Source organism: Phymastichus coffea, unplaced genomic scaffold (assembly GCF_024137745.1).
Source record: "Phymastichus coffea isolate CEN01 unplaced genomic scaffold, Cenicafe_Pcof_1.1 PCOF00069, whole genome shotgun sequence".
Taxonomy (NCBI): domain Eukaryota; kingdom Metazoa; phylum Arthropoda; class Insecta; order Hymenoptera; family Eulophidae; genus Phymastichus; species Phymastichus coffea.
The window spans coordinates 1,033,257-1,050,657 of record NW_026706880.1 but is presented as its reverse complement, the minus strand read 5'-3'; the positions used below and the strand labels follow the sequence as shown (position 1 = coordinate 1,050,657).

At 38.0% G+C, this 17,401-nt stretch overlaps 1 protein-coding gene across 3 annotated transcripts in view; it reads left to right on the top strand.

Moving 5' to 3' along the window:
* The window catches only part of LOC131667680 (protein madd-4), a 105,817-nt gene that overhangs the window by 65,181 nt on the left and 23,235 nt on the right, over nucleotides 1-17,401 (top strand). For all 3 annotated transcript variants that reach the window (XM_058941276.1, XM_058941274.1, XM_058941275.1), the window contains exons 4-5: nucleotides 8,291-8,325; nucleotides 9,228-9,327. In XM_058941276.1, coding sequence (XP_058797259.1) covers nucleotides 8,291-8,325; nucleotides 9,228-9,327 — 135 coding nt within the window. The remainder of the gene's footprint in view (nucleotides 1-8,290; nucleotides 8,326-9,227; nucleotides 9,328-17,401) is intronic.

Below are 17,401 nucleotides of genomic sequence, written 5' to 3'. Positions count from 1 at the left end.
AGCTACATGGCAGAATATAGGTGACTTTTCAAGGAATTTCGAAATACAAGCTTGATTGCGAAATATTATACGACACCTTGTCATCGTCTCACAGCGTTAAACAAATGATATATACGTATAGATGGTGGCACGTGAGCTGGCAAACATCGCTAAAGACGAGGGAAGCCGGCGCACGTTCGTTAATAATTCATGAGTTGTTGATTCCAGGTACATACAGGCTTACACTCCGTTTGTTAAGTTTTATATGTAGGAAAATTGAACGAAAATTCTCTTTGCAAATTGTTAAATCACTTATCAAGAGTTTGACTAAAAAGATATTAAAATAGTATGAATATAAATTTACTTATGATCAGTTGACAGTATTACAGTTTACTGTTTTACATCAAAACCATTCAACTATTTCATATCTTATGAAATACAGAGCTATACAGTAATGTACATTTTTTAATTTTATATGTAAGCACGCGCGAACAGAATATCACACGAGATTTTCACTATTATTGATATTTTTGAGTATCCATATTTCTTTGAGAAATTTTTATAAATAAATTCCAGGTGAGGGTATAAGGAAAGATGGTAGCATTAATTTTTAGTAATGAGACATTCAAAAGTAAGGATAGTTACTAGTAATTATTGACGGTGCAGTTAATGATAATTTTGAATGAAGAGAAGAAAAATGGGTAGCTTGCAGTGGTTTACTTGCAATCAGGGTATGATGAGAATACGACTGGAAATGAATAAACTACATCGATATTGTTGTTCTATTGAGAGTCGCACTTGAACGTCCTAACAGTTATTTTTATTACCTCTTGTACTGGATTGTCCAAGTGCTAACTTTTCAATAAAAGTTTTGATACCCTGCAAAGTAAGAAGGAATTAAAGGCTGTAGTAGCTATCCCATGAATGCAACGAGCAAATAAAAAAAGAGAGAGCAGTAACTGGCAAAACGGAAAGAAGGGGAGCGAGAACACGGAAAAGGGTGTAACGTTGCAGGAGAGGCGTGAAAACGGTTGTCTTGCAAAACTTTAGCAATTTTGAGGTAAAGGGTCTAGGATTGTGTACAGCTTTAGGGGAGGCGCGAGAATTCTGATTGACGTGTAATAATCCCTCATGCCACTCATGACGATTTCTACAGGGGAGGGGCGAGCTCGTTCAGTCAAATCAAGCACATTGATTCAAACCCAAGCACGTATCTAGAGCCTAATCGTGACGTTGGCTCTATAGAAACCTCTGTAGATTTGCAGTTAAATCACAATTTTTCGCGTGCAAGTCGACGGGCTTGTACATCTGCCCAGATAACTACAGCTTCTATTGCAAAATTAAATTCAACAGCAGTATTTTTCGCTGCATTAGAATTAAATCATTTTCATCTCTCCGAAAAAAAATTAGGCAACAAGAGCAAAACAATCTTTTTAATGTTTCCTCGGTGTATCACGACTTGACCGTTCCTCTTTTCCACGAGAGCTTCCAATTGAATGGCTTAATACTATCGTAATTCCAGCACTTTTTCTGTCCTATAACGTGAAAATACACAACGAGAGCGAGAGGCACGTCCCTTCACCTTGGTTCTTTTCGTCCACGTTTTAACGGGCTAAGTTTGTCGCACGATTGCTTTTGCGTCGTGTTTCGCGGTTCATTGCCGATGGAGGAATCTCATGGCGCAACTTTGTAACTACGAGACTCCCATGCGCGAGCAAACGATTGTATAAAAAGTCGGCAACATTGAGAACATTCGACGTAACTATAATACGGAGTATTAAATTCGCGCGTGACCGATCTACTACTTACATATTACGTTGAACGCTCGTGGATTATCTCTTATTATAATATTTATTCTACGTTTGCTGTTGTTTTGCTAAATGAACCGATCCAAACAACATTAAATATTCTATAGTCCTCTTTATACACTATCTGCAAGATGATATTTTCTGAAATAAGTACAAAGTTCACATTGAGCCTCAGGGGCTGTGCCACTTTCCCAGTACATTCTCTCGAACCATTTGGTGGAGTCTACTTTTTTTGCCCAAGCCCACATACGCCTTAGCATCAGGCATCCTTGTCGGTGCTCGAAATGGAAAGTCGATACTCGCCGCAGACAGATCTAAAAGGAAATCGAAAATTTTTTTTCGTCTTCTCCCCCATCTCAAGCCTAACAAAATTTCTCGCCTTGTGGATGTCTTTCGTGTCGTTATATATCCTGGACAATCGTAAATATAAGCAAGGTGAAGCTTCGAGATATCGATGGTCCACATAGGTCGATTGAACATCTTTTATGGGCTCGTAAAAAAGCTCACAGCGTTTTTTCTCTATTAACAGCTCTTCAAGCTCTCTGATGCTTTGAAAAATCGTTCTCTTTGTAATGGGTAATACACTCAACATTATGTCATTGTTCTCTGAATGCTCGCCAATAGGTTACTTCACTAAATAAAACGATAGTTCCATGATTTTTCTGTTGCAGATTCAATTATATAATTATATTTCAAAGTTCCACAAAGAGGAACAGGTTTTTCTTTATAAAATTAACAACTGAAAAGATTATTTATTCATAATGAAAGTTAGCAGTAGATATTTTGTTTGATTATATAGAGATATGTTAAGCACGATAAGCTATTATTTTATTTACGCGTTATTGACTTAAATGTATAATAATTCTATTCCTTCTTCTATTTTGATTTCCAGATTTATTACATATTTTCTACAATTTTTGAGAAATGAGTTACATATATTTAAAGAAAGTATAAATACATGAAATGAGGCTTTCTTTTAATTTAGTTTTATCGAGAAAAATGCAAAACGATAGTAGTTTTTTAGAGGAAAAGCATCTATATCATAGCTTTTTATATACACTGATTATAGAATTAAGGCTATTAATAAATTATTGCAGAAAAGTATGGTCCTCTAATATTCAAAAGCATTATGATGTTTTAGATATAAGTCAGTTCAATCTCAGTTACATTAGTAGCATAAATTTTGAAGGAGATGTTGGATATTGTTTCATGATAAGCTGCTATACAAAAAGAATAAGGGCAATAGAATTATAGAAATATGATTAAAAATGCAATACTACTATAAGTAAGCAGTATATAAAGAACTGATTATCATGACCAGTAATCATAAAAAGGTTATCTTCCCGTCTATTAATTTACCATATACTGTCAGTTTTTTTCTTAAGTTTTTATAAATTTACTACTAGCCTAATATTCGTTATTACTATCAAAGACTAAAGTATTCCTTGCTTCAGTTCTTACTAAGAGATTTATTTTACTTACGATATTAAGATTCTCACATTTGTTAGTATACAAACGTTGATAGATTGTTCTGTTCATTTGTTAAATATATTACTTAATCAAAAGCTGAATCACTAATAAAAAAACTAATGTATAGAGTTCCATGGATTGTTAAAGTTAAAGAGTGGAATCAAGCAGAGTATTTGTTTTATCGAAGTAAGTTCAAAAAACAAATTCAACGAAAAATATTTTTACAGAACCAAAAATTTCAAACGTTTACTATGTTTCCGACGTTAAATCTGCTCACCGCATGTCAACGTAGACGACATGGTTAATAAGATTTCCTTTGGGAACATATATCAAGATGAGACTGCATGCTTCTACCACGTCAATCTCTCTCCTGTCAATCGTAAATAAATACATAATCTTCATTCCCGACGCGCTGAGGAATTATGATCGTAAATTTAGATAGCTGATTCATCAAATTCTCCTATAAATTAAATCAAGCTTGACAGCAAATAGTAATGTAATTGTATCAGATATTGCCATGTTTGTACGTCTTATGAGATATTATTTGGTAATTTTTTAAGGAAAGAATCTTATGAGTCTATTCAACGGTATAAAACTGGTAATTTATCTATAATAACAATAAGTTTCAATGTTAAAAGTAAAAGTTTTGTGGTTAATGGAAAATAATTTTTTAATCAATGGAAATCTCATATCACTTTGTTTGTGTTATAAAGAAAAGCAGAACAGACAGAAATTTTAAAAGCAATATTAAAAGATAAAAAAATATTTGGCTTTAACTGATTCCCGTTTTGGGTCGGTATCAAATCGAAGGCGGCCTCAATTATAAATAAGCGCATATACGTTTCGATCGCACTCTCGAGTCGTGTAGCACGTACAAATGAAAGATCGGAATTAGCTTGAAGATTTGTCGAAAGTGGACCCACACTCTCGATAGCGTTGGTGGTGACGGAGGTCTGCATTAGCAAAAAGATCGGTTGTTGCTCTCAATAATTTGGAAGTCTAATGCTTGGCACGGAAATCGACGCGTGAATGAAAAGCGGGGTGAGAGAGAGAGAGGAAGAGAGAGACAAATTGATAGTTGCACGCGCGCAAGCGAGAAATCTCACCGCCAAAGAGAAGAGCAGCCGTCGAAGAAATAGAGAGAGAGAGGTCTTGTGACGACGACGTTCCTTCGAAAGGCCTTGAATAATGCAAGCAGGAGCGTAAGGCTCCTACTTAAGAATTCGATCGCTTTTTCTTTGATGGAAAACCGGAGCCGATGAGTGTGACGTTGCGCCGAGCCCTAACGGTAAAGTGCTTGATGCGGCACCACTAAAAAAAAGAGAAAATGAGGAGGAAATGAGAAAAAAAAAGTTGATTGCCATTCTTAACAGTAGAGATTTTTATTCTGATAGAAGAAAGATACACTTTGCTATAAGATTTTGTAAACAATGAGCTTCTTATACCTTTATCAACCTATTTTATAACAACAATTCCAAATAGTACAAGAAAAATTCTACATTCTCTTTTACTTGATATTTCAGCTGAAAAGTATTTACATGTTCAAGTACGTGCTTGAGATTTGAGCATTTTTCACGACAATTTATGAAAACAATATCGTAAAAGGGTAGTCGCACGTTTATAAATGGAAGTTTGCATTCTAACACAAACCACTTTTTGACGTGGCTACATTGTAAAAGCTCATTGTATAAAATGAATGCAGGACACGGTCCTTTGATCTATACTTGGTCTCTATTCTCAGAGAATGGGAATTAATAAGCTCTCTATCGTCAATAAAGTAAACGACATACACACACGGAAACATTTATATAATAGTAGCACGTAGCCGCTAGAATAATAGAGTTCGCAAGTTGAAATTCGCTCACGCGTGCGCACAAAAAGAATCAAATACGAAAGAAAATAATATGCAGCTAATAAAAAATCTACAGGCAGGCTTCTTCTTCTTCTTCTTTCTTCGTGCAGTGATAGTCGCAAGTCTATATTCTCCAGCATAGAAATTCAATATATATTCGTGTCTGAAACTTGTGGCGTGCATGCCGCTGACGCTTACCGCAGGGGACTACGTGTCAAACGTTCGGCGTCTGACAGTTTTTTGAAAAAAAGGAGAGTGAGCACACCCCCTCCAACGTAATTTCAGAAAAGAAATTTTTGCTTTGACTTCGAACGAGAAAAAAGACGCTTTACATTTTTTCCCAGTAAAATTCCGCTTGGCAAATTCTTGTTTGCTAAAGTTAACGTTGTAACTGCCAAGAACAGAACCTCAAACATGTTGTGACGTGGCAAGCTTGCAAAGCGAACGTACGCAACGTCATTTTGCACGTTTATGATGTAGCTTCGAGGCGTTTGCTGTGAAATATGCTTGAAGCTTTTAGCGTGCACTCTTTTATAGTATCAAATCGAACCCTAAGCTGTAATTATCATGTCTTTGATAGTTCTTTTTACTATCAAACTGAAAAGTAAAAGAATCGACCAGACTACAAGACTACAATTTAATTTTCCGTCGACAACGTATCCAAGGGGCTTTCTCTCTTCTCTTGAACGTGATCGACTGAAGTATTTGGCCACCATCAAGGCGTGTACGGGGTCGTCCAAGATGTTGGGAGTGCACGTAAATAAATCCCGCGCCACACAATGCGGCGTCGCGCGCCATTGTACTATCGACGGGCTCATCGAGACACACGATGACGACGACGAAGACTCGAGGTAGTCTCTAATACAAAATGAATCTCTGCGAGCGTCGTTACAGCCACCGAAAAGAGAGCGAGAGAGAATAGTCGAGAGCGCGAGCGCGTGAAAGCGGCCGGGAAATTGCCAAGGAAGCGCGTTTGAATAATGCAGACTTACAAGCGCGCGAGCAGCGGCTTAAAACCGATCGCTCGCTCTCACGAATGCTCTTTCCTTTACTCACTCACCACCAAAGTGCAACTAAGATTGATTTTAAATTGGCTATACGAATTGCAACGCCTTGTTGATGTATGTATGCTTCCCCTATCGCACAGATTGGCTAATACAATTTCAAACGCGCCAGGTGGAACTAACCGAAATATAACTTACTCCTTGCGTTTAGTTGTAATACTTTAGGAAATTTGAAAAACAATCAACGTAACAGTGTACTCAACATATATTTTATATACACATTACTGCGTTAGCTCAAATCTAAAATTGTATACGTCAAAAACTTATTAGAGTCTGAAACAAACTTTTAACGTTTAATCGTCAATTTTTTTTAAATCGAATCGATTGTAATATCCATGCACGAGCAATAGTAAACAATGCTAACGCATTTGCCGTATACCGTGTGTGTGAGAGAGAGTAGGAGCAACCCGCGAGGCAATTGAAGTTTGAATAGAGAATCTGAAGCGTAAAAAATTGAAAAAGCCTTTGACCCGTCAAATAAAGTCGATCGAACACGTTCACGTTCGTTTTTTTTTTAGAAAAGCTCCGAGATTCTCCGATAGATATATCGCGGAAACAGTTTTGCTTTCTCACGGAATGCGATTGGAATGAGACACCAACGTGCAAAATCATAACTCGTCGGGTGCAATGTGCACGTATTCATCAAACTCACGTGACATCACTATAGAATACATACACGACCAGGAAGTTATTTCGTATCCTCGTGACGTCCTTGATCTTACACTGCTATAGATTTAAGTATTTTACAATCGATATGCAGTTAATTATTATTTATATTGCATGATTTAATCTTTTGATAAATTTTGACAAAAATCAGATAATAAAATGTTTCATAAAAATGATTCCTTACTTACGTCGCATTTTTTATTTTTTGATCGTAGTATTCTAAATAAGACAAGTCCAGTGAACATTTCTTATTTTAGACGAATTCTCTACTTTATTAAAATATTGTTTGAAATAAGCATATTAATTTCTGCTTTTCTTTTTTTTCTGAGAAAAAATAATGCAATGACCCGTCCATTCAATTAACAGTTTTCCAGACGTTTTTTAACTGAATTTGACGTACTATACATACATATGTATTCCTCTTAAATGAAGTTTGTAACAAAATGACGACTCTGTGAATAATTAATCTTCTTCTCTTTCCAAGACGTTTAAAGCAGAGTTTCTATAAATGCAAATTTCCGGGAATATATGGATGGGAAAAAACTGAAAAACGGCAAATAAAAGCTTGAGATAAATTTATGATGTGATTCATTAATACGCCAATATTGTCAGTGAGTCAGTTTCAGCAAAAATTGGCGAATCGTTATTCGCAATGTCGAACCTACGTCACACACATAAAAGTCTCATTCCCTTCTCTCCGTGGAAAATACATTGCCATTCGTCTCGCAGCTACACAGTACGTGCACGTGAAGATAGCTCCGCCGTCGCATGAAATATCCAAAAAGCCTGAACCTCGCACAAAGCCGGCAGGTCGAAGTGGTGGCCTATTGAAAAATGTACGCGTGTACCGATTGACGCGACGACGACATAGCGCGAATAGAATTTTCATGAAATATCAGTTATTAATTGCGCTTGTACAGGATTACCGTAAAAATGATTTAACACACTGTGATGGCTAGAAATATCGTCGCCTAATGAGAATTGTTACTATTCTCGTGAGACAAATTAGACAAATTGAGACAGCTTCTTTTGCTAAAGCTCTGCCAGCTCGCCATTAAGGCATATTGCGCCAAATCCAATTTCACTAAAACCATCCTGGGTAAGAAGTTCTCTTCTACCTCCCTAATGGAAAACAATGTTTTCAACGTTATTCAAAATAAAAATAACTACAACGCTACGTGATATAGCGTTATTGTAAAAGCAGTAAAAAGCCCGTAAAATATTTCAACAAAAGACGTCTACCTGGAGTGTATACGCAAACAGCTGCATGTACAACATAATCTTCTCTTGTTTACTATATAAAATCATAATGTATATTCTAAAATGATGTCTACGTAAAAGCTTCGTGTATGCACTCGCGTGCAATATTATGGTCAATTGCTCCTTTTCCTACAATACAACGTCTGAAACCTCTAGTGACTGAAGTTTTTTTTTCTATCCTTTTGTTACAGGGAATCTCATGGGGAGAATGGACAGCTTGTTCGAGGTAAGCAACTTTGTTATATTTCAATACATGCTGTCTCTACGTATAACAAATTGCTTTGTAAAATTAATGAAGCGAGAGCGACAAAATTGTTAGCGTATTAATACAGTATCAGCTGTAACGGGCTTGAACTTATTTGCAAGCTCCGCGTTGCAAGGCATCCTGGGAAAGCGACTTATTTAGGAATTATGATTAATATTCATCGGCTTGGAAAGCCGCAGTTCCGTACTACGATGAAAGCAGAGCAGAAGTAGTAGAAAGAGGAGAGCAGTGGTAGCTGGCGAAAGTGTCGAGAAAATTAGCCTCGCTCCATTGTCCCAATCAATTAAAAGTCTTGTTTCGCTAGCGAGCTTGCGCTTAATTTCCTGCGACTCTTGGCGCCGCCGCAGCACGCCACTTGGTTACCTAGCACGTACTTTCTCCCCCTTTTCTTCTTTCCTCTGCGTTTTCTTTTTCTCCCCTTTGGCCTGCACGATTCTTGGCTTGGGATTCTCGCGCGCGACAAGTTCGCCTACGGTGGAGCGTTTTCCCAAGGAGCCCGCGGAAACAGGCTGTTCGTCGTGTGCCTCCCGGGCGAGGCGCCGGATAATTTATGAGCTTTATAAGTTCGGACTCTAACAGCTCGGAAACGCCTATTTTACGATCTTTACGGCGGGCGTCTTAGATCTCCATCGATCTCCGCAAGCTTGCCATCTCAACCTTTACTTTCCTTTCTTTCCTACATTTTCTACGAGTTTTTTCATCCATAAAGATTATATATTCCTCGCAAAAGCAAGCGCAAGCGAGCTTCAAGGTTCATTATCCTTATTTTTTAACTTTTGCATATTTTCAATATCGGCTTGGAAATCGCTCGCCACTTGTCATAATCAACATACTATCGGAATGGAAATTGTTCTGTTAAACAGGAGCTGCGGGGGTGGTATATCCAAACAGCAGAAACGATGCCGCAGGAAGCCATGCAAAGGCAGACCTTGGAACATCAAATACAAAGTTTGCAATGTGCAGGTATGACAATAAATATTTTGTATATTTTTTGGAATTTACGCGTGATGCAGATGCATCGTGTCACCGAAGAACAATAGTGCCGTTGCGAATACAAACTATAGTTGTTGTGTAGCTTGTAACGCTTGGGTAAATAATACAACTTTTTTTTTCATCTTACCATCTGTTATCTCGCTCACGGTTATATCTCTTGTTTTCTTATTGATCAATCAAAGTATATTTGTAGATTGTATAAGCTAACTCGTGTGGAATTCAAGCGCTGCATAATATAGCACGTATTTCCAATTCGTTCAATTAACGTTCTGTTTTTTTGCTAATTGATGATTAATCTATCTATAGATTTTCAATATTGTGTTCGCCCATCTGTAATAATAATCTAATTAAATCTTCTCAGCAACAGATAATAGATTCCAAATTACTGGCTTTATGCGAAATTAATATTTGAGCGTACGATGAAAACATTTATGGGTAGCGTGTTCTTATAACGGAAAAGCTAATAACAAGACCAGCAAACGGAGATGAAAATCGTCGTGTGTAGGCCTGTATAAGCTGCCAGTAGCCGAGGCCCATATATGTAACCCGCATCAAGCGGTCGTGCGAGCAGTCGTCTTATCTGGACCGCAGTTAAAGCAGCAACAGCAGCGGCGGTGACACAACGCGCGCCTATCCACAGTTGGTTGTCCCGCTATCGTCGCGCGCTAAGCTTTACGCTCGGCTCGTTGCTTATCCCCTCGGCGAGCCCTTGCCCTGCCCCTCTCTACAGTACGTACACATATACGGAGATCGCTCTTGGGACGAGCGCCTGTGCAGGCGCACACTGACCCGACCCACATTTTGATCGAGCTCGAGGATGAAAAATCCTGTACGTTTGCATGTATACGTTGCGCGATTCTGACGCAGAGCCAGCCAGAATCTCCGTTCACGGCGACAACGGCGTTTTGACCTCGTTCGACTATCTGCCAATTGGATTTGTAGAGTTTGCCTTAGGAATGCGCGCTGTCTTCTCCTACTCCTGCTCGCGGAGGACGATGTCGGGATTCGCGATGCAGACAAGGACCGAGCTTTTAAAAGCTACGGCATGAGCCAACTGCATCGTATATGGCCTCAAGCGCTTTCTATTTGGCCTATCACTGCAGCTTTTTGCCTGATTAATATTCTTTCCCCGAATATTATCGCTCTACTCTTGAATGTTCATTTATGCTTGCTTGTAAACACATACGCTAATGCAAGATGATACTGTGACACTTTTAATAAACAGAAGATTAATGAAGTATGGCCGAGAGATGCATATATAATGAGATATACATGTTGATGCCTACACACCTGCAGTATACGAGCGCCAATGGAAAATTCTCTCTGCTAATAATGTGTGCATCTCTCTTTTCTCGCTTCATCATTGAGAGTCTCGAGGGAGGGGAAAGGGGCGAAGGTTGGATCTTCATGCAGTAGCAAAAGTAGTAGGAAGTAAAAGAGGACAAATAGAAAGAAGATGCGGCACGCTTTCGAGTCGCGATGTAGCGTAGAAACAGTCCCACAGCAGTGTTTTTCACGACTCTCTTTTGCCTCGTGTTTACTCGACGCCCTTTTTTCACTCGGCTGTCCCACAGGGCCGAAATGCGCTCAGAGTCCTGCTCTGTCTCTCTGCGCATTCGTTTATTCATAACGTCCGAAAATGCTCGAATTCTAGTGCCTTTTTCATACTTGCTTTTTGCTGCAAATCAATTTTTTACCAGATACAGATTCAACACTACGTTAATCGTGATATGCATTTTTTTTATCTCTTTTATTTCTCCTTTTATTTCTTCTTTTATTTCTTCTTTTATTTCTATTTTGATTACCCAGCCCAGAGCTTGCGTTGAATTTTATTCAGTTTTCGACGACAATTTGCTTTCAGTCTAGGATCTTTTAGTTTTACTCGTACTTTATTTAATAACTTGAAGACTTTTACATATCATAGCATGGGATTTTGGTAAAAAGAGGGATTTCGATTTGCGAACATTAATTATGTGTAACAAGAGGATTAATCTTTAGTAATTAGGATTTTGTCATTGATAGACAACTGAAATAATGAAAATAACATTGTTTCTGTACGTTGTTATAATGATGTTCGAAATTAAAAATCGACTTTGAAAAAACTCAAAATCACTCGAAATCCAGGGAGTTATTTTACATATACAGTTTTCCGCTGTTAAGTTGATTCAAGCAACAGTCACTGAAAGTCCTTCACTTTCCGAATGAAACATCGAAATCCGACGTGATTTCGTTTAAAAAGTCCGTACACCCGTCTCACAAAAGCTTCATCGATCTTAAGATGCTAGTGGATTCTTTGCAATTACCCCAAGCGCATGGGCTTTTTACAGCTCGTCACTTTTAATCGAGCTATCCGATTGGACAACGGCCGCCAAGAGCTGATTGACACACGAAGCCGCCGCAGCACGGTAAAAGCCCTAGTCGCACGCAACCTCTCATCTTGTCGACGCGGCGCGTCAACCTGACAATCATTCCAACTCACGTCTGTATGTGCGTGAGCGCGTATGCGACCATAAAATCCGATCTCTTTTTTCATGCGACTATCCCATTGCTTCGTCTACGCGTCTCTTTCACTCTCAATTTCTTTTATCTTTTGCTGGTCTATCGAGCGTTCAAGCTTTTGAGCTAAAGAATCGAGAGAAAGCTTTTATGTATATGATATCAACTACTTGAACAAAACAAGCTTATTTTCGATAGCAACTAAATGCACTCCACTTTCCGATACCTGTGTATTTTCTGTAAAAAAGCCGCATGACTAATTTAGTGTTGTAAATAAACAAGAACTTTAATATAATTCGACGTTAGAAATAATATGGTCATCGAATCCTTTCAACAATGATTCAAAAGATTTAGATCTGACCCTTAAATTCCAAACACAGAAAATAAGACCTGCATAGTATTAGTATTATTTAATTAAACGTAACGATTTTATAAAAAAACTATTGTTATTAGATTGATCTTTCTCTTATGTTTTCCTGCTATTTATTAAATTATTTGAACCATTTACATGCCAACTTGGAGATTCTAATGGGTACGAATAAGTCATGCTATTTAAAATAGAATAACTACATCAATATGTCAAATAAATAAAAATAGAACTGATGAATTTTTACTCATTTCAAAATAAATTATCCAAAAGATTAATTGAACCTACGGTAGATAAAGCTATTATATTATTATACTACATTAAACTTTACATACCCAATAGTATATATGTATATATATCTATGATGATGGCACCAATCGTATATTAGTATGAGTAATACGTTAAACACCTTGTGCTTTTTGTTGCCTCTACGAGAACACCCATGAATACTTATCAAATTTAACGGGGTTAATATTCTGATAATTACTTTCCGTTGCTCGCACACTTCTTAATTTACAATGTATGAAAGATAAGAATATGTGCTCCTCTATTTTATTTTATTCATTTTCTTTCTCTTTTCTATAAAATTCATTTCAGTATTACAGGTGGTTATAAAATTAACGATTTGTAATGATTACTTCAAAACTTCGTTTGATGTTTTCAAAATGATTTATTAACGGTACATTTCAACTTTTGCATATTATTATCCATCTTAATTATTCATACATTGAATTTACTACTAAAATATAAATCTCACACTCTTTATTATAATAAAAATATTATAATAAAAATATTTCAAAGTATACGAAAATTTCGCGTTTTTTTTATCATCAACCTATCACAACGCTGGATGTCGGCGACTTATCATTTTTTAAAGATAGGATTACATTACGCAAACAGTATGTTCACACTGGTGAAGCGATAGTTTGTTTTTATTTTTCGCGCAACACGTGACTTTGCTTTTGAGCACGTAGTTTGAAGTGCACAAGCAAAGCTATTTGGCGTGAACGCATATAGTTCACAACGACGGCGGGGTAGTCATCGTCAACAAACCCATCATAGTATGTTTTTATGGAATATTTAAAGGGCTTTTTAATAGTAGTCTAAAAGCTAAGTTGAAAAACTGAATTACATGGAATCCAAATCTCTCAAACGAATATTCTGCGTTTTTTATTCTCCGGCAGCATGATTAGTAATGAGCGTTCGGATGTCGTTTCGACTACTTTAACGATTCTGCAAAAAATGCTCATGAATGCGAGCAAAGTATGATCTTACCTGCTGCTATAGAGCATTATGAAAGATAGCAATTAGAGAGGAATTATAGTTTAAAAAAATCTAATAAAGAAGGGAGATAGTAACTTCGTCAGAGAAGTATGAATATTATGTATTAAATGGCTACCACGCAGATGCTTGGATCACTAGTCGAAGCTAAAACTCAATCCACTCAAACATGTTTCGGAAGTTAAGCCAAAGTAAATGGGCTCCGACTAGTTGGCTCCGAAGTAAGTATTTATATTGCAGGATGGATTTCGCAAAAGCACGTGGACCTCCTAAATCTATCCCTTTGGAAAAACTCGACGTTTAGATTGAAAAATCAGCTAACGAATGAAAGGAGCTACACAAAGTTAGCGTGGGTAATATTTGACTTGTGAAATTCGGTAAATTGACATTTTGGTGCAACTGAGGCTGCTGCGTATGTGAGAAAATCGGTTAGAGAAGCTCAATTTTGCGTGGCGCAGTAATGAAAGGAAAACAAAAATCGCTGACACATCTGGGGATTCGTTTAGCGGAATGGAGCCGATGAAACAATCGGGCTGGCGCCTGGGGAGGTGAGTTTGCGAGCCAACATAACGCGCACCAGCCAACAGAAAGCTAACGCTGGGATTTGCCAAGGGTCAGTAGCCAACTGAATAGCCTGCAACCATCTCTCCCTCTCTTTCCCCTTTCATTCGTAAACGAAAACCAGGTCGAATTTCGCACGACTACTACATGTTTTCCTATAAGCGTTAACGCTCCGTTGAGTATGCGAAAAACCACCTATTCACCGACTCACCCTTCTCGCAAGCCAATGGGCTAAATGCGCTACACGAAAGGAGCGGTATACGGTGCATAATCGCAACAAGCTCTCTTCAGTTGGCTTTCATCGAACTTAACGATTGGTTTTACTCGGCTATGGATATTTCGGAAAATCATTCTCTCCGCTAATGTGGGCTTTATTCTTACAATTCCGATACACCCTTCTCCATTCTTTCATTCTCATCGTTCTGCTTCAATTTACCTTTTTCAAAAATTTTTTGTTTTGTAAACGATATGGCTATAGCACGTCCGATTAAACGTAGTGAATTCTACTCGTGTGCTCCTCTTTTTTGTGGCCAACTCATTTCCTTTTCCCGCAACTGCAATTTTACTTTTTGTTGATTTGCATTTACTCGTAATTGGTTGTATTGTTTATATAACAGCGCTTTTGGAGTTTGAAAACCAGATTAAACGGAAATTGTTTGCTTTGACCGTATACGTTACCGCAGGCAGCGCATAATTGTCTAGTAGCTTTCTGTATGCTGTTTTGTTTTGTTGAAATTATAAGAAATCATTTTTTTCGGAAAGCGATGCACTCGTTTGATAATTATTTCTTCTTTGGAATATCCCACAAAGCTAACTGAAGGTTGACTGACACATACTTATTACAGTGTATTTGTTACAAAGAAAATAAGGCTCAAAGAAGAACAACGTGGCAGTCATTACATTAAATAAGAGTGATAGCAGCAAGAGGGTGAGTGAGAAAGAAGGGAAGGGGGGTGGTATCAAGAGCCCACGAGAAATCAACTAAAGCAAACGTCGCATGACCTGGTCGAAGCACAAAGGAACACGTGCTCTCTCTCTCTCTCTCTTGCTCAGAGAAATCTACTGTTTTTGACACGGACGCATGGTAAAACCTGGCCTGCAGCGTGTTTCGCTATCAGGTGCCCGGTTTTATCTTGACGATTGCATAGCACTCTCCTCTCTTTCGCTCTTTTCCTTTGTGAACGCAAGCATTTTTCGCGTGGCATTCGCGCCAACGTGAGGCGAATGCCCGCGCTCCCCAGTGCGAAAAGAGTCGTCCCTTTTCTTATTTTTCTTCGCCGCCCGTGCCCGAATGTTTTTTCATTTGCACGAAAAAAGTTTGGCAGACCGATAGAAGGAAAGCGAGAGCAATCCACCGTGTATTTGTATACGATATATATAGGAGGCAAAGTTCACAGGAGCGTAATCGAGAGCCCCGGCGTTGGCTTTGTGTGCGTACTTTTTCCTTTTATTTGGGTTATTGAGCGAGATAACCTAACTATTTTTATTACACAGCTTGCTTGTGCCTGTACGGTAAAGCGCGTGACCCTATTGCCTGCTTATTTCTCTATCGAACAGTTGAGAAAGTACAATCAACAAGTCGATCGCGAGCTTATTGGCGAATAAAATGCAAATGTATTTGTACGTGTGGTTGAGATTGTCACTTGCAACAGCTAAATTTTCGAAAATAAAAGGTCTGGTCCGTCTGCTTCGCGCGCTTTGGCTTTCTCCGGCTGGCAGCCGTCGGCGCGCCGCTCAATTCAGCGTTCCATCTACAACATTAGCCGAGCAACTTTCTAACGCGACAGAAGATTAAAACGCTTATCTCTGTGCGCCGCGAAAGAGTCACGTCATCTCTAAAGACGGGCAATAAGCTTTCTGCGCGTAACTCGCGCGTGCCCCTCGCTTTAAGAACAAACGCGAGGCGAGCAGGAGAAAAAGCGCACAAAACAAGAGAGACGAGAAGCCGACGACTACTCTAAGAGAAATAAAGTAGTCGCGCGAGAGAGAACAGCGAGCGCACTCGACGAAAGGAAAACTGCGGAAAAATGGAAGCGTGACCGTTCGTTCGCGTACCGAAACGTGACTCGCTCGTGCTTCGTACTTGACTGCTACTGTTTGTTCAACTGAACCCGATAAACATTCACGATAGCTTCGAGTAAGACAATTTACGAACCAACCAGCTCAACGATTATTTACATGTTCTTAACACTAACTCTTTATTTTATTTACAATACTTGTGAGAAAAATCATTCGCGCACTGCAAACTTGTATTTTACGCATATATTTTCACTGCTGTCTCTTTGCTGCAAGGAGTACTTCTTGCTATTCTGTAGCGAGAAGCTTGATATTATCGTTGTCCCTAGAGTATTGGAAGCTATAGTTTTACTTCCATTATCTTCTAACATCACCAGCTGCATCTCGGTGAAAGAATACAAAAATAATCTTAGCATTCCAATGTTTTTTTACAGAACCTTTCAAAATATATTTTTCAATCTTGATTCTCTCAATGTTTTCATTCTGACGGTATAAACTTTTTTTAAGGGAAAGAGTAGGTTTTACTTTTTGAGCGTCTGTTTACGTTTTATGATAGCTTGCGTACGCATAAATGCAGTGTATAATGGCATCAGTTTCTATCGAGCCCTCAATTTCAATGCTCAGCTGCAAACACCAAGAATTTTCAGCTATAACAATTGATCGTGCTTACAAAGCTATAAGCAAAATTAATCCGGATCAACCATCATATATTTTTGCTTTAATTCTATCTTTGAAGATTTTTTCCTTTTAATTAGTCTGTTCATTTAGGTTAACAGATTTGTTTCATAAAAAATTTTTTTTTTTATTTCCCATTTGTATTTTTTGCCAACGCCGTTTGTGTTTATTTACATTATTATTTTATTTAGTAATACTTTTCTTTGTAAAAGTTCTTATGGAAAAAAGAGATAAATTACTAGAAAACTAGGCCGCTGAGCGAAAAAGCTGTGGCATAACAAAACTTTTCCAATACTACACCGTCACCAACATTCTTCTAAACAGTTTTTTTGCGATGAGATAAACGTGAAAAGTGAATGTTTTGTAAAGTAATCATGTTAGTGCATTGATTAAATTACAAAATTATTATATTGCAGTAAAATACACCATCGAATATGGCCAGGCAAAAAAGCATTACATTTTTTAAGTTAGTTTGAGTAAATGTTGAATTAACATTATATTTTGAGAAACAGTTTTTGAAACTTTGACAAATGCACATACAAACTTCAGTAGACTAAATAAGCTGGCAACCGTTTCGTTCTGAACGTAAAATTATTCTACTGAGGAACTTTCAAAACATAGTTTGTTACTGTGGCGGTTGTTTTAGGC